Genomic DNA, 17,972 nt, shown 5'->3' on the forward strand with positions numbered 1-17,972 from the left:
ACAGAGTTGAGGCTACTGTAACAACATTATCATCATTGTAGCGTACGAGGGTGATACCTGAGTTACGTTCTGTTAGCTGGTGGTAACTGCCACGTTTCTCTTTTTTACAGAGATGAATCTCAGGAAGTGGAGCATTTTCTGCTCGATTCTGGTGCACGGTACCTGTACCTTCGTGGCCTTTCTCCTTCAGCCTTTCCAACAGTCGAAAGAATGTAAAATAATTATCAAAGAACAAGCTGAGTTGAGTACCTTCTGGTAGTTCTGAAATTAGGTCCATAACAACTGAGCCACCTACTCCTAATTCTGGTATTGTGTTTCCAGTAGCTGCTCCTTGGTAAGGTTCTCCTTGGACTACATACCCGAGACGAGTCGATAGAGCCCAGACTTTATACCCAAAACGTATTGATTTGCCGTGAATGTGTTGCTTGGCACCTTGTCTTCCAAAGTAGGGGACCATTGACTCGTCCACAGAAAGATGTGTATCACCAGGATAATGCCGTAGCCAGCGTTCGTTTAGCATAGTCCAAACGGGGCAAACTTTCCCGAAACGGTCATTGCAGTCTAGTTTAGCGTTGTCACAAAAATGTAAATATCTAAGAATTTCTTCAAAGCGATTTTGCGACATTGCTGTGCTTACCCAACATGATGTACATCTTCAGCGGCTTCCCAGTATATTCTTGTCCTGGCCATAACATTGTAACTGGAAAGAAACAATATTGCAAAGAACAGCCGATGTTCAGTTTTTTCCAACGAAAATGACTCATTACCTTTCTCAACAGAGTATCGATCTGTGCTCTGAATGATATAATCAAGTATTTCATCATTGAAGAACAGCTCAAACAATTGCGTTGGTGAATATTCATTGTTTAGAAAGTTTGGTCGAGTGAACTCTGTGCTTGGCTTATTCATAATGTCACGCTTTTCCCACACACGCTGGTTTGGTTTGGTTTTCACATAATTAGATGTGCTTGGCCCTGCTTGCTCAGTAATTTTTTGTTTCTTACATTTAGGTTCACCGTCATCAGAATAATTTGAAGACGTACACGGCACTGCTTCATCAATTACATAACTTACTTCATCTTCACTCAGTACACCATCTCGCACTTTGATTGTACCATTTTCACTTATTTTTGTACACATTAGTTCAGCACCAGCCCGGAGTTTATTACCAGAGAGTCTGTTTGTATCTCCACATGACTCATCATCATCGCTATCCCCGTCACTATGGAAAGCATTTTCAGGTGGTTCTATGTATATATTAGCATCTAGGATGTCTTGTGATTCCTCCAGGATGCTTACGATCTGCTCGACGGTCAATCTGAAAAGAATTAATGAAAATTCTATATCAGTACTGAGGCATACCCATTCGTGCCCACTGTCGACATATGTCGACGTGGAACTTTAATGCTCTTCTAGACAAAAGCAACTATAAATCAGCCATAAATGAATTTAAAATCTATTAGAGGCATGTTTCGTTAATACGTTTAGCACAACAGTCCGATCTTACTTTCAACTGTAACAATATTATAAGAAAATATTACTCACCGCGACGGAAGCGTCATCCTCTTGAGTGTATACGGAATTATATTTCATACGCAGCCACGCGATAAGGCGCGAAACCTAGTGTTTCTTGTTTTCGTGCTGTGCAGTAAGTATCAAACAATGATCTGTAAACAATGCACCTCAAAAATATTCTTCCGGTTTACCGATATAAGATCAACAATATTCAGATATTAACGTCGACAAATGTCGACAGTGGGCACGTATGGGTTAATTGTGATTCTCTGTTCTTGCTGTACTGTGACCACTTGCTAGTGTGCGGTTTGCATAGAAGAGCAATTAGTGAATTGGCTATAGAATGGATTGAAGTACCATTTTTAAAACTTAATGTTAGATTTTATTTCATTTAAAATCATTTATTGCCAGAAGAATTAATCGGAAGCGATTAAAATCCCCGACCCGGCCGGTAATCGAACCCGGGATCCTCTGAACCGAAAGCCAGTACGCTGACCATTCAGCCAACGAGTCGGACGATTGGAGCATCTTGTGGTGTAGTAGACAATATTTGTATTTAAATAAAATCTAATCCAATGTTATTATCACATTCTAACGTCACAACTTATTATATTCCATTTAAAATATTTATTTTACTTTATATCGTCTGTGAACTCCTAAATAAAAAATATATGTATATAATTACTAAATTAGTGATACTGATACATGAAGCAATTTGCTTTAATCCTGTCTTCTACTACAGGAGGCTGAAAACCAATATGTTAGATTTGTTTTGTAAATATTGAATCAACACACATTGAAATGCAAAATATAGAATGTATGTGTGTTAATTTATAATATACAGAAAAACATATTTTATAGTAACCGTCTAATTTTCGCCACCCCCACCCCCAAATACTGGTCTTGATAGTACGAACATTTCTTCTCTATAGTAAAAAACTTACTGAGCGAGTTGGCTGTGCAGTTAGGGGCGCACAGCTGTGATCTTTCATTCGGTAGATAGTGGGTTCGAACTCCACTGTCAGCAGTCCTGAAGATGGTTTTCATTGTTTTCCGATTTTCACACTGTACCTTAATTAAGGCCACAGCAACTTCCTTCCCACTCCTAGTCCTTTCCCATCATCGCCATCAAACCTATCTGTGTCAGAGCGATGTAAAGCAACTTACAAAACAAAAAAAACAAAAAGAAGAAAAAATTGAAATCTTTGATAGTGTGCCTCATTGGCTGTCTGGTCAACATTGAGGCCTTTGGTTCAGAGGGTCCCGGGTTCGATTCCCGGCCAGGTTGGAAATTATAATCACGTCTGATTAATTCTTCTGGATCCGGGAATGGATATTTCTTTGTCCCAACACTTTCCCCTTCATATTCAGACAATGAACTGCACTACTAACCACCACAAAAACATTCAGTAGTGAACACATCCCTCCATATGGGATATGTCTAGTGACACCAATGGCTTACGATAATTTAAAATCCCACATTCATTATTTTAGTTTAGTTAAGTTCTTCTGTAGTTTCTTTATTGCGAGCCTCAATAATTTACCAGTAGAGGTGTTTTGTTTGTTTCTGGCTTGTCCACATTGTTGCCATACCACTCCCCCTGCACTCTAGGCTTTCATTGTCACAATAAGGATACCACAGTATGATCTACAAATCCTGTTTTTGTGTGTCCTGAGGAAATAAGCATTGTGGGCGGAATATCTAGATTCATAGGAAATGATGTTTCCTCTTTGTTATATATTTAATTAAATACACCTCTTTGCCATGAAGCAGCCAAAACTGCATGTAACATTCACTAAAATGTTCTCTGACTGTTGCACCTTACTGAACACAGATAAAACTTACTTTCGAATGCTCATATATATGCGAAACTTGTACATTTGAGAAACATTTTTTATACACTATTTTGAACACCACTATTTCAGCTTTGAGTTAACTCCAAGAAAATATGTTGATTTTGCTAGGTAAAAAGGTCCATGTATTTGATGTAGGTAAGGTAAGGGTTATTCTGCCTGAAGGCAGGTCCGAACCTCCGCAGAGGTGTTCCTGAGCCGGAGTTTACGTGCGGTAGGGTGGCCAGTTCCTTTCCGCTCCTCCATTCCCTTACCCCCCACCAACAGCGCGTGGCAACCCATCCAACTGTATTTGATGTGGAGATTTGGAAAAGACACTTTTATTTTTGGCCAAATATGAGATATGGTACTGCTATGGATTACACGTAACAGAGGGTGCAATGAAGTTGAAGTAGTGGAATTCACTTCAACAAAGGAAGAGCACTTTATTTTCAGATTCAAGGAAAACATTTATTGCTGAATAGGCCACTGACTGGCTAGAAATATGATAGTGATTTTAGTAATCAGACATTAAAACTAGAAAAATCAGCCACCTGAAGAACAAAATTCTTCATTAGTTGTTATCCAAAGAGATTATAGCTCCATCACTACAAAACATATAGTAGACACAACAAAATTCCTGTTGGATACTTGGCTGATGTGATGGAAATTGGGGAAATCATTACAAGAAATGGAATTCAAAGCAACCAAGAACACATGTCAAATTTGAACCTTCAAGGATGTGTTATTCTGAATTGGCTGTTAGTATGTAACCTCATGTGAAACATAAGTAAGAAAGATAATAAATTTCAATGCAACATAGTGATCTTCACCTACATTAACTTCTGCATCTCCCGTTTTCAGCAAGTAGCAACCTGTTTGTTTTCATAGAAGTAATTATTCCATTCTGTAGCCAGTGAAATTTCAGTCTGCTTCATCCATTTTGTCTACCATTGATCGCACCCCCTTTTTCTAAAATGCGTGTGAAGCAGGTTGGAACAAATGTGGGAGAGCATTTACTATGAAGCTGTATAGACTGCGTTAGAAATAAGATTGATGGCTGAAGCAGTGCATGTAAATTAGTCATATGAGGTGAATGGAAAAGGTGACATAATGGATTCAGCCATGGAGGGCAAGAGAAACATAGAGAGACCATGGTCATGAGGGTTAGACTAGTTTATAATGATTTCATGGTAAGATGTATATAAATAGTCAAAGCCACAGTGTTAGTTACAAATAGAGGATTGTTGAGCCACTTGGTTCATTCACAAAGGCTTACAGACTAGAATGGCATAATAGTCCATGGTGAAGATGTACAATATGTGTCAAGATAGTTCATCCATCTGTGTAAGAGTCTAAATTTTGTCAGCACCTAAGAATACTTCCTTATCAGTACTCTGGCGTAGTATTCGAGTGGGTACTGAGCATAAGTAAGTATGAACCCTTTTTCAATACAAGCATGTATGAATGAGTGGAAAATTAAAAAATGCTGTCATAAGTCACTGTGATGACATTTTCCTCCACTTTCATATAAGATCTTAGAAACAAGTCTATTAATTTGTCATTCTTGAGCTTCCAGTCCCTGAAGATTGCCTCTCATCCTAGTATACTGTGAGACTGCCAGGCTGATTCAAAATCATCAAAATGTTATGATTACTGTTATTAAGATTTGCAGAACTAAAAGGACAAATGTACTTCTGACATTTACTGTATATATTTATCTTTCAGCCGTAGGTTTATTATCTCTGTATTCACTAAAGCCTAATTCTGCTGTATGTATGCTTACAGTTACTTGCTGCAGTACTGAGGAAGGAGGTGCCTTGCATAAAGACTAGAAGTGGAACGAGGCCACTGGAAAAGTTGCCCTTAGATACTCAGTTCCTGATCACAATGAAGAGATTTTTAATGATTTCTGTCAAACATCTGCCTTTTGGAGTAAACAACGCACAGATTATTACTGTTGCTGAACAACTCATGTCTGCTATGCAATATGCTCTAAGTCAATCAGAAGATTCCAAACTTAAAATATTGTTAGAAATGTACCTCTTCGTAATCCACAATTTGTGCACGTAAGTACTAATACCTTCCTTTGTGTAAAGCAAATAGTGTGTTTATTATGTACCCATAAACCAGCCGACAGACTAGATTTTGTATATCTTCTGTAATTTGTCATCATCTATCCTATTTTGTTGTAATATATGCTTATGGAAATTCTATAATTATACATGAAAATTAGATTAAATATAATTTTAAGATGCTGTGTTATATTATGGGTAGAGGTATGAAATTATGGCAATATTTTTTATGTTGATAGCCAAAATGATATCAAAGGTAGCATTTTATTGAAATATTATTTGAAGAACTAGCGCTACAAGCTATATTCTGTTTTTACTAGTCGAGAGGAGTTAATGAAATTATAATACACTGACTGACAGAGCAAATGCAACACCAAGAAGGAGTGGTCAGAACTTTATGCCAATTGCAGGGTAGACTGACATCACTGAGGTATGCTCATGATGTGAAATGCGCCGCTGTGCTGCGCACGTAGTGAACGATAAATGGGACACGGCGTTGGCGAATGGCCCACTTCGTACCGTGATTTCTCAGCCGACAGTCATTGTAGAACGTGTTGTCGTGTGCCACAGGACACGTGTATAGCTAAGAATGCCAGGCTGCCGTCAACGGAGGCATTTCCAGCAGACAGACGACTTTACGAGGGGTATGGTGATCAGGCTGAGAAGGGCAGGTTGGTCGCTTCGTCAAATCGCAGCCGATACCCATAGGGATGTGTCCACGGTGCAGCGCCTGTGGCGAAGATGGTTGGCGCAGGGACATGTGGCACGTGCGAGGGGTCCAGGCGCAGCCCGAGTGACGTCAGCACGCGAGGATCGGCGTATCCGCCGCCAAGCGGTGGCAGCCCCGCACGCCACGTCAACCGCCATTCTTCAGCATGTGCAAGACACCCTGGCTGTTCCAATATCGACCAGAACAATTTCCCGTCGATTGGTTGAAGGAGGCCTGCACTCCCGGCGTGCGCTCAGAAGACTACCATTGACTCCACAGCATAGACGTGCACGCCTGGCATGGTGCCGGGCTAGAGCGGCTTGGATGAGGGAATGGCGGAATGTCGTGTTCTCCGATGAGTCACGCTTCTGTTCTGTCGGTGATAGTCACCGCAGACGAGTGTGGCGTCGGCGTGGAGAAAGGTCAAATCCGGCAGTAACTGTGGAGCGCCCTACCGCTAGACAACGCGGCATCATGGTTCGGGGCGCTATTGCGTATGATTCCACGTCACCTCTAGTGCGTATTCAAGGCACGTTAAATGCCCACCGCTACGTGCAGCATGTGCTGCGGCCGGTGGCACTCCCGTACCTTCAGGGGCTGCCCAATGCTCTGTTTCAGCAGGATAATGCCCGCCCACACACTGCTCGCATCTCCCAACAGGCTCTACGAGGTGTACAGATGCTTCCGTGGCCAGCGTACTCTCCGGATCTCTCACCAATCGAACACGTGTGGGATCTCATTGGACGCCGTTTGCAAACTCTGCCCCAGCCTCGTACGGACGACCAACTGTGGCAAATGGTTGACAGAGAATGGAGAACCATCCCTCAGGACACCATCCGCACTATTATTGACTCTGTACCTCGACGTGTTTCTGCGTGCATCGCCACTCGCGGTGGTCCTACATCCTACTGAGTCGATGCCGTGCGCATTGTGTAAACTGCATATCGGTTTGAAATAAACATCAATTATTCTTCCGTGCCGACTCTGTTTTTTCCCCAACTTTCATCCCTTTCGAACCACTCCTCCTTGGTGTTGCATTTGCTCTGTCAGTCAGTGTATTAGGCTTATATACGAAGGGGCTTCAGAAAATAACAAGGAAAACTGAGAAACTTTTATTTTTAGGCAGATATAAGGATACACAGTAGCAGGGCACTGATATGCATTTAGTCACCAATCTTGTCCAAGCACTTGTTCCAACAGTATACCAAGGCATTAATGCCAACATAGAAGAAATCTGCTTCCAGTCCCTAAAGCCAAATCATGATGGCATGCTGAATGGCCATAGTATGGCTGATGAATCACTTACCACCCAGGTGCTTCTTCAACAGTCCGGAGAGATGGGAATTGCTGGGTGCCAAGTTGAGGCTATAGGGAGAATATTCCAGACGTTTGATTTCCTGACCAGGGGAGTGACGGTTTATGCTCCCGGTTACTATGACACATTGGAGCTTTTGCAGATAGCAATTTGCAGAAAAGGATCTAAACTTCTCTCAACAGGCATCATGTTCTTGCATTACAATGCCAGACCACATGCAGCCAACAGCACACTTGAATTGTTATGACACATCCAGTGGGAGGTACTGGACCATCCTCCCTACAGCTCTGACCTGGTACCCTGTACTTTTCATCTCTTCAGAATGTTGAAGAAGCACCTGTTTGGAAGTGAAAGTCAGCTGATTTATTTTATTTGTAAGCTTGTAGATTATTTCTATTTTTAGGCCAACTTTATTACTGTGGCACAACCCTCAAAGCAACTTCTGCATTTCAAATCAAATATTCCACTTCCTTGTAAATTTGCTTACAAGCAACCTAGGTTTGCAACAGTCTGTGCACTTCACAGACAATTACTCTGCAATCAACAATGAGTGCATCAAGTTTTCATCCATCACACAGACAAGCTCACCACAGGTTTTATCTGTGCTATTTTAATTCTGACGTTTTTGTTTTGTTATGACATTACGTTTCTTGGGTCACATTTTAGCTGGATGCAATCGTCATTGAATTTTTAAAATATGTTCAATATCCTTGTTACAATTTTATGGTCTGTAAATATATTTTTCGACTGAAGATGTCCTGATAAAGGATGAAACATGTATCGAATTTTAACGTTGTCTCAATAAAGACAGGCAGTTTGTATTGTTAGGGTGGAGTGTATGATGAAGAAAACAATACGGGCTTTATGATGAAATTTATTTCTCCATGCAAGCTCTTGGTATATTATTTTTTGAAGCTACATACCTCATAAATGGACATAAATAACCTAATCTGTATTACAATATGTTCATTTAAATAACTGGATACATAACAGTTCCAACAATGAGGCAAAAAAGGACAGAAACAAACAAAAAACACGATAATGCAAAAAAAAAATAAGTTATTTGTAACCTCAAATGCTGGGAGTTTTGCTCACTGATTTGGCTTAAAGGATGACATTGGACAAGTTTCAGCCATTTCTTCCTAGAGTGCTTTCCGTATAACACTTAAAATGTAATGACAAAATCGTAGTTATTGTAATTTAAAAATCGGTAATCAAAACTTTACAAATTACAAACAGTGTATTGGCACCTCCCTTCACCTCTGTCTGGTCCTAACTTCCATGTGGTCTGTAGAAGACAAAAGTAAAGATCAGTGTTGTGCATAAAGTTTCTAGGCGTGTTGTATGTAAAGAACAAAAGAAAGCCTGAACAGAATTGTGAACACCACTGTTTTAGCAGTTAATCGCCATAATGTCTGCTTATAGCATTAATTTGCAGTTATTAAAACTGGCCTTAAAGGGTTGCGATAATGAAAAGATGAAGAAAAAAAAAACCATGAAAAGAAATAATGGATTCTATTTTAGTCATATCTATCTCAGTTCCAGTATTTTCATGCCACAAACTCTGGGTCATTTTACTTTGCACAGTAAATATGTCTCTTATAATGAATGTTACATTTTCTGTATAGGTTCTGTCAGTATACAAGAGCTTGGCATAAAAATATTATTACACATAATAAACTTCATACTTGAGCCCGAAGTATTAACTTGTGGAATCCTTATGTCAAATATTCCACCTATACAATACTGCACCCTTTTTTTTTTACAGCAGGCAAATGCTGGGGTTGTACCTTAATAAAGGCCATGGCCACTTCCTTCCCACTCCTAGGTCTTTCCTATTCCATAGTCGCCATAAGACCTATCTGTGTCGGTGCGACGTAAAGCCAATTTAAAAAAAAAAAACTGTACGTACCGGTATTTGTATTACAGTATACTTTACAGTATTCAAAAGGTGGAATATTTGACATCAGGATTTCACAAGTTAATAAAAATATTAAGCTACTGGCGATCCGCACGTTAAGGCTGTTCAGAACTTTTCAGCTGTTAAATTGTATTGCCTGGCAGAATAGCGAGTGACTACTGAAGATTCAGCAAGAATTGAGGCAACTGTGAGGTTTTTTTTTAAAAAAAATTACATGCAACTGTGAGACCTACTAATAACATGCAAATTTCAGTCTTTGTTTGCATATCCTCGGAAAAGGAGTGGGGAGTTGTTTGCCCAGGTTCCATCTTTTAATTCATGGGTTTGTAAAAAGGGATCATATAAAGAGTTCCCAATGGAGAAAGATGACAAGGATGACAGCGATGATAACATCTGTGCTTACTTTACTGGGACACCCCAAAAGCACAGGCCACCGAAGACACTGTAGTGAGTTTGAAGTTTTCCTACACGTGTTGGGGTGTTGTCCTCAGGGGATGTTACTTTGAATTCAGTGCCACAATATCATCAGAACCATGACCGCTAATGCCCTTTGTCTCGGCCATCTTGAAGTATACGGCATTGTTGATGGAAGAAGCAATCACAAGATCGATATCATGTCAATCAACAGAGCAAAGGGCGAAGCTGTGATTATTGGTCCAACTATACGGATCGAATAGACTGTCTGTCAACCTACTGACATTGATAAGGAAAAGAAAATGATATCCAGTAGAAGTCCGCTGTAACAAGTACGGTTTACAACAAGAACCCCGTTATAACAAGAGTTTTCTCTGTCCCTTTGAAATTCTTATATTAAACTGTGTATTATACTTTGGTTATGAGAGCCCTATCACTGACGAATTCGTTATTTTGAACGGTTAAGCATGCACGATTTTTTTAGTTACAGGTGTTTATGCACCCAGCGATTACATTGCATTAGATCAATCACCTTCGGTATCATTTCCTCGCTATGTCCACTAGCGAGCTCTCTCGTCGACGTTCAAAGGCGATGTCGGAGTCGATTAGTAATACCTGTCGATTTTGTTCCATTGTGAAAAATGGAAATGAAAGAGAAGAACATGTTTTTGTAATAAATGCATAAATGTGTCCGATAGCAGTTGTTAATTTGTTAAAAATAAAGGCTGAATTAAACTATTGCTTAATTTTAATGCTAAATACTACAATTAAGTAAGAATGGGATACACCTAAGGATATGGTAGTGTGCATTATTGATTTCAGAGGTTAGTTTTATATTTTCTTGCACCTGGTTAAATTTTGGAAACGCTATTATCATGTAAATTTATAGCAAAAAGGTTATCATTTCTCTAATGACGCATGAAATATATCTTCATGATTCATATAGTACGGTTAAGTTATGTTAGGTGACACTGTTTGAATAAGAAAACTGAAACATTTGCCACAAAATGCGATCTATGATCTTCGGTACGGTATCATTTTCTCACTGTGTGCACTTGCGAGCTCTCTTGTCGCCATTCGAAGGCTATGTTGGAGTCAATTAGTAATACCCGTCAACTGCTGTTCTATAAATTAAGAAAAATCAGAAATGAGAGATAACAAGTTTTCTTAATAAATACGTAAGTAACGATGTTGATAGCAGTTGTTAACTTTTAGAAATAAAGGGGGTAAGTAAACGACTGCTTAATTTTAATACTCTACTCTCAAGTGAGTCAAGAATGCTATACACCTCAAGATATGGCAGAGCGCATCACTGGTTTCAGAGGTTAGTTTATATTTTCTCGCGTCTGGTTCAATTTCAGAGTGGCTATTCCCATGTTAATTTATAGCGAGAATGTTATTATTTCTCTACCGGCGCTTGGAATATGTTTTGATGATGCATATAGTGTGGTTAAGCGAGATTAGGTGACGCTGCTGAATAAAGACCACTAACATTTGCCTCAAAATGCGATCTTTGGTATCGTTTTCTTGCTATGTACACTTGCAAGCTCTGTCGTCGACATTCAAAGGTGATGTCCGAGTCAATTAGTAATACCGGACGAGTGCTGTTCTCTAAAAAGAAATGCAAAATGAAAGAGGATAACATGTTTTCATAATAAATGTGTCAATAACGTGCCCGATCCAGTTGTTAGCTCGTTAGAAATAAAGGCTGAAGTAAGTGATCGCTTAATTTTAATGTTATATACAGTACTGAAATTAAGTAAGAATGTGATACACCTCAACATATGGCAGAGTACATCACTGATTTCAGAGGATAGTTTATGTTTTCTCGCAGCTAATTAAATTTCGGAAAGGCTGTTCCCATGTAAATTTGTAGGGAGGAGGTTATCATTTCAATACGTGCGTTTGAAATATGTTTCTGGAGTGATAGTATAATTTTTTCAGAATGAAATTAAATATACACTTTCATGTACAGGTATTATCGGATTTCGAATAATAACGAATGAGTAAGCCATAGTGTGGAAATCATCCGCGAAAACGCAAGTTTTGAACAAGTTGATTGCCGTTTCATACCGATTTTGATGTATATGGGGTTGTTCCCGACTTTTACGAAAAATCGCATATAACGACAATCCGTTATAGCAAGTAAATTTTTTGCTGTTATGAAATTTTGCTATACCAGGCTTCTACTGTATCTTCTAACCCCTTTTCCCTTCAGTAATATAATCTAAGGTAGATTGTTGTGATGAGTCTCTTCTTTGGTGTGAGGGCCACAATTCTGACATTAGTAAACAGGCTGCAGAAATATACATTGGACAGAAAACTGAAATATGAAATTGTGACGTACACTATTAAATATTGTCTCCATAGTGCGATAACATCTGTATGGCATACATAGTATGTAATTTGTAGCCTGTTGCTTCTGCATCCTGCGTGTGTTAGTAGATTAATTCAGTGTAATTGTTCTCTTTAGCTGTTCATGTATATTTTTAAGAAAAAAATAATAGTAATGTTATTTTCTTCATGTCTTGACTTTCGCCATACAGAAGTGCAAGATGTACATCTACGTCACTTCTGATATCTGTAATATGCCTCTTCATTGATGCATAGGCTATCTCTGACAGCTGAATGTGACGTTCTTGGGGATAATCAACTTGTTTTCAGATTAAGGATTCAATATACATTATTGTCTTCAACTTCATTCTTCTGTACTACACTGTTCTATAGTATCATATGATAGCAATCCAAGTTGTATCCTCCAGCTCATTTACTTCTCTATTTCCTACAGTTTTTTTCCTGATTGTCCATTCTTTCCACTGACTATCCATATGTTCCTGGCATAGGCTTTTTTTTTTTATTTGTCAACTGAGTGTCTTGGTTGTGTGGCTTGCATCACGTGCCTATAAGCTTGCATTCACGAAATGGCAGGTAGGAACCCCTTGGCAGCTCTGAAGATGATTTTCTGTAGTTTTGCTGTTTCACACCAAGCGCATGCATTCCTTGATAAAGACCCTTTCTTTTCCTATTTCATAATTGCCGGAAATCTGTCTGAGTTAGTGCGACATTAAACTTCTGCCAAAAGAAGAAAATCAATTTAATGAAGACCATCACTATATACTTCTCAAATTTAGGATGAGTTCTCATAATTTTGTCTTATGAAATACATTTGCAAAACACATTGTGCACCATGAAGGATCCATTCCAATGGCATGTAAGTGGGTACAGGCACACATGGTAGTACAGGGAATATAGCTTAAGACTACACACTTCTGCTCACAAGCCGTGGGAATCCCTGAGCGAGTGCCATATGCCTTGTGTCAAGCCTAGCGTGATAAGTGTTGACAGTTCAGGCAGCAGATGCTTAGCTCTGTCACTCAGTTCGATAGTAACGATTGAACTATTTGTGTTGTATGGTTATTATTATGATGGTGAAGAACGCTACAGTACAAAGAATATGTTTGATCGAGTGTTATTTGCACTAGAAGAAGAAACCAGTTAAAAGGTGCCTTTGAATATTCCATAGGTAGTTTCCGATTGTACAGTACCATCAAAACATTATGTGCATCAACTCATTCACAAGTGGCGTGGTACTGATTCTGTAACTAATGAGAAAAAAAAAAGCGAAGGAGAACAGCTCTCACACAGGATTAGGCTAGAAGATATCAGAGAGTAGCTCAGGAAACTGGTATTTAACATTCATCAGCACATAATGCAATAAAATTATTCCACTTCCGATCTTACCAGAATCGTTCAGTCCATAACATATAGCCTACATATTTCATTGCAAGAATAAGATTTTGCAGTAGGCTAATGAGTAGTGTCCGGCCTCGCGGTCTCGGGGTAGTGTGCCTGCCTCTAACCCAGAGGCCCCGGGCTTGATTCCTGGCTAGGTCAGGGATTTTTATTTGGTCCTGAAGGATGGTTCGTGGTCCACTCATACATGATTACATCCGAGGAGGTGTCTGACAGTAAGATGGCGACCCCGGTATAGAAAATCAATAATAATGACTGAGAGGACTGGTCGCACTGGCCATGCGTCACCTCGTAACCTGCAGGCCTTTGGGCTGAGTAGCAGTCCCTTGGTATGCCAAGGCCCATCAGGGCTGTAGTGCCATGGGGTTTTTGTTTAATGAATAGTGTCCACGATGGTATCGTGGTTTTTAACTTCCTTTTTTTTTTTTTTGAGCGATGAAGCATAGGTTCATTTGAGTGGATATGTCAGTTCACAGAACAGTAGGATCTGGGATACAGGGAACCTGCACGTTTTAAAACCAAAACCTTTTCACAGTGTGAAAGTGGGGTGTATGGTGCGCTATTATTGTCTGACAAATTATCTGTCCAAGTATTTTTTTCAGGGCATGATTACTTCCGACCATTATATTCACAAAATTCTCAAACCATATTTTGCTGAACTGCCTGAAAAAGAAGGCAAAGTACGGCTATTTCCAGCAGGATGGTGTGATGGCCCATATGGCACGTAGCTCGATTCAACGGTTGCATGAAGTGTTCAGTGATGATCAGATCATCAGTGCCGGGCTGAGTGGCTGCGACAGTTGAGGCGCTGGCGTTCTGACCTCAACTTGGCAGGTTCGATCCTGGTTCAGTCTGGTGGTATTTCAAGGTTCTCAAATACATAAGTCTCATGTCGGTAGATTTACTGGCATGTAAAAGAACTCCTGCGGGCCTAAATTCCGGCACCTTGGCGTCTCCGAAAGCCGTAAAAGTAGTTAGTGGGACGTAAATAACATTATTATTAAATCATTAGTAAAGGCCTATGACCCCATTGTTTGCCTGATTTGAGCACATGCGACTTTTATGTATGGGGGAATCTTAAAGGAAAAGTATACAGGAATAATTCTCAAACTGCAGAAGAATTAAAAATTGAAAATAGAAACACTGTGCATTCCATCAGTGTCCATGAATTGCAAAATGTGTTTTGAAATCTTGTTAAGAGATGTGAAGTTTGCATCGCAGCACAAGGAGATCACTTTAAACATTTTCTGTAAATACTGGTGAGTTTAGATTAGTTTACTAGTTTGTTTATTTATTTATTTATTTATTTATTTATTTATTTATCTATCAATCTATCCTGAGCATGCATATAGCTGGGGAGTTCAGTTTCATTTAGTTTCTATAGGCGTAGTCATGCCGCTTCTTTGAGTCGACTACGTCCGCTCGCCATTATGGGCATTGCGCTTGCTGTCACTGCTTCTCTGTGCTCCTATGCGTCATACTCCACTATGAAGTCTTAAAATATACTTCCTGTTTAAAGAAAACGTCAAAATATTGTTTCAGACAAAGCATTTATTGCAGGGTAGTAGTTCGGTGTTTTGAACTACCTGTAGGACAGAGTCACAGCAATGCAGTTGGGCTTGGAAGCATACAGATGTTCTCCTGAGGAAAATCCTGCCACAACCGGTACAACTAGTCCTCCAAATCTGCTGTAGTTTTCGCTGGCTTGAGTTGCCATCAAACTGAGTCCCATATGTGCTCGATGGGGTAGAGTTCTTGAGACATGACTGGTCAAGGGAGCGTCACAAAGGTAGGCCAGATATATCCATGCTGTGTCTCGATGTGCATTATACTACTTTAAAAAGGGATTGTTGAGTTGTACCAGGATGGGAAGCATATAAGGTCCCAGAATTTCCTGGATGTTTGACTGCACCATCAGGATTCCTTCAATCACCACCAGTGGGGAGCGGGAATTGTAGGAAATGTTAGCCCATACCATGACATCTCTCATTGGGGCATTGTGCCACTCCACAGTGAAACATGGATCATTGCGCTGGCCAGCATGTCTCCAGACTTTAATTCGACGGTCGTCTGTATCCAGACAGAACTGGGATTCATCGCTGAATACAATTTGTTGCCAGTCTGCAAGCCGCTATGCTACTCGCCCCTGGCGGAACTCCAAACGTGCTTGCTGATGCTCAGGTCATAACAGTGGTGTAATGTTAGGGCCTGCATAGTGCCTGCAATGCAGGCGGGCGCGGGCATTCAAGGGGCCCCGCAGGCTCCCTGCAAAAACATAAAAATAGTATATATCTATCGTAATGTCTCTGCACGGAAATGATCAGAAGATCACATCACGACGAAAAATTTGTTGGTGTTTACAATTTTTATGTAGAGGAATTGTCATTCGGTTGCATCTAGCAGCGGTTATCATGACTGTGCTGAATGTAACGCAGCTCAGCTGTAAACAGCTGTTGTTTCTCACAACACCGCAACATCCTCCTCACAAAACATCTGCACCAAATTATTCAAAAGTAATTACAGCAATGCAAGTTGGTACCAAAATATCATATTTTAGTTAGAAAACTATACTTTCTTCATATGTAATGTACCTGATATCATATTATGCATAAAATTTGCTTATCATTTAACTTTTTTCACACATTTATGTGACAACAATGTATAAATCCAACAATAACTTAATGTAGTTACAATCAGTCAACTCAGTTTCAAATGAGCTCTCTCTGCACGAAGGTCACATGTCACATGGTGTTCCTAACACCAGGGGTTGTGCGGTTTTATTTTTCTCAAACTTCATTTGAACAGTTTTTTTATTTAATTTTTTTCGTTAATTTTTCTGGATTGTAATTAAATAAATTATTATAACTGTGACTTCTGTGTCGGTTACAGAGTATAGTTCTGTAATCAACGCAAAATGAAACCACTTTTAAGCACGAATATCTAAGTGGTGTATGGTTGCGTTGGCAGTTCAGCCGTTTAACCATTAAACCGCGGAGAGAGCCTATTAAAACATTATTTTTTAATAATCGTACAATAATGAATAATCCCTTTATTCAGATAATTTGACAATATATCGTGTTAGTTCAACTTGCTGTAATTACGTTTGTATTGGTTATTCATAGGTTTTGAGGGGGGCCGAATTTTTATTTTGGCAGGTGGGGCCCATATCAGATTCATTATGCCCTTGGATCATAGGGTCATAATGATAGACTTCGTAAGGCATGCCGGTTGCCTCCTGGATATGGTGCTGATGGTCATGGATAGAGATGCCAACTGCTATGGATTTCACATGTACTACTACACTACGGAAGCTGTACTGGTTATTATGGATTTTATGAATTCATTGAGCTAAGCTTCGCTCTAGCCCTAATTCATTTTATCTTGTCCAAATGTGAACTTACGAACTGTAACTTGTAAGAGGCAAATATGGTCATTCCTAAAGCCAATGACCCTCCAATCCAACCCTAATTTATGCATTATGTGTTTATAAGAATTGCCCGATATTTTCCATCTTGTGATGCAATTCCTTTAGTTTTGCCAATTGCCACCTTTTTAATACAATAAAAATATATTACAAACTTACATATTTATTATGATGTTTACATGGTACATGTTTCGCTCCTTTTCGTGAGCATCATCAGCCAAACTATCATTAATCTAAGATTGTGTAAGATCATAAAACAATTCTTCTGGTTCCAGATTACTCCTATAAAACTAATTGACAATCTTATAACATTTTAAAAGTCACACAACAATAAAATTATGTCTTAAGTTAACACTTTTTGCCTAAAATCTTCTTCAGTCCAGACATTTTTATCGCCGAAACTCATCCAGTGAACATCTTTTAAAATTGTTTAAAAATAAGAATAAAATAAAAAACTTTGAAATCTGGCTAGTTGTGTTGATTCCCATTGCTTAACTTGTATAATTGTCATTAAAACTTCATAACAGTATTGAATATTTTCTGCAGTTGATAATTGTCATTATGGTCGATAGACTTGTTCTCGTTGCTGGAGTAACATTTATAAAATGTATTGGTATTAATTTATATTATCAATGGGATAAAATTGTTCGTGAACAAACTTGTTGATGAAACACTTTTTGATGTGATATTGGATTTAAAATGTTCTCGAACGTTCCATAATGGCTCGTTGATGTATTTTCCTTTCTGCTGCGTAATTGTTTGGTGTTACTCCTAGCCTCTTGAGAACTATTTGTTATCCTGTTTGCACTTCTTGTATTGTATGAGTGAGTAACACCAAACAATTACGCAGCAGAAAGGAAAATACACCAACGAGCCATTATGGAACGTTCGAGAACATTTTAAATCCAATATCACATCAAAAAGTGTTTCATCAACAAGTTTGTTCGTGAACAATTTTACCCTATTGATAATATAAATTAATACCAATACATTTTATAAATGTTACTCCAGCA

The 17,972-nt window shown here is 39.1% G+C and overlaps 1 protein-coding gene across 1 annotated transcript in view; it reads left to right on the forward strand.

The window, feature by feature from the left end:
• The window catches only part of Nup188 (nuclear pore complex protein Nup188), a 752,879-nt gene that overhangs the window by 509,517 nt on the left and 225,390 nt on the right, over positions 1–17,972 (forward strand). Inside the window, exon 17 of the mRNA XM_067139287.2 lies at positions 5,137–5,417. Coding sequence (XP_066995388.2) covers positions 5,137–5,417 — 281 coding nt within the window. The remainder of the gene's footprint in view (positions 1–5,136; positions 5,418–17,972) is intronic.

This window comes from Anabrus simplex, chromosome 2, assembly GCF_040414725.1.
Source record: "Anabrus simplex isolate iqAnaSimp1 chromosome 2, ASM4041472v1, whole genome shotgun sequence".
NCBI classification, from domain to species: Eukaryota; Metazoa; Arthropoda; class Insecta; order Orthoptera; family Tettigoniidae; genus Anabrus; species Anabrus simplex.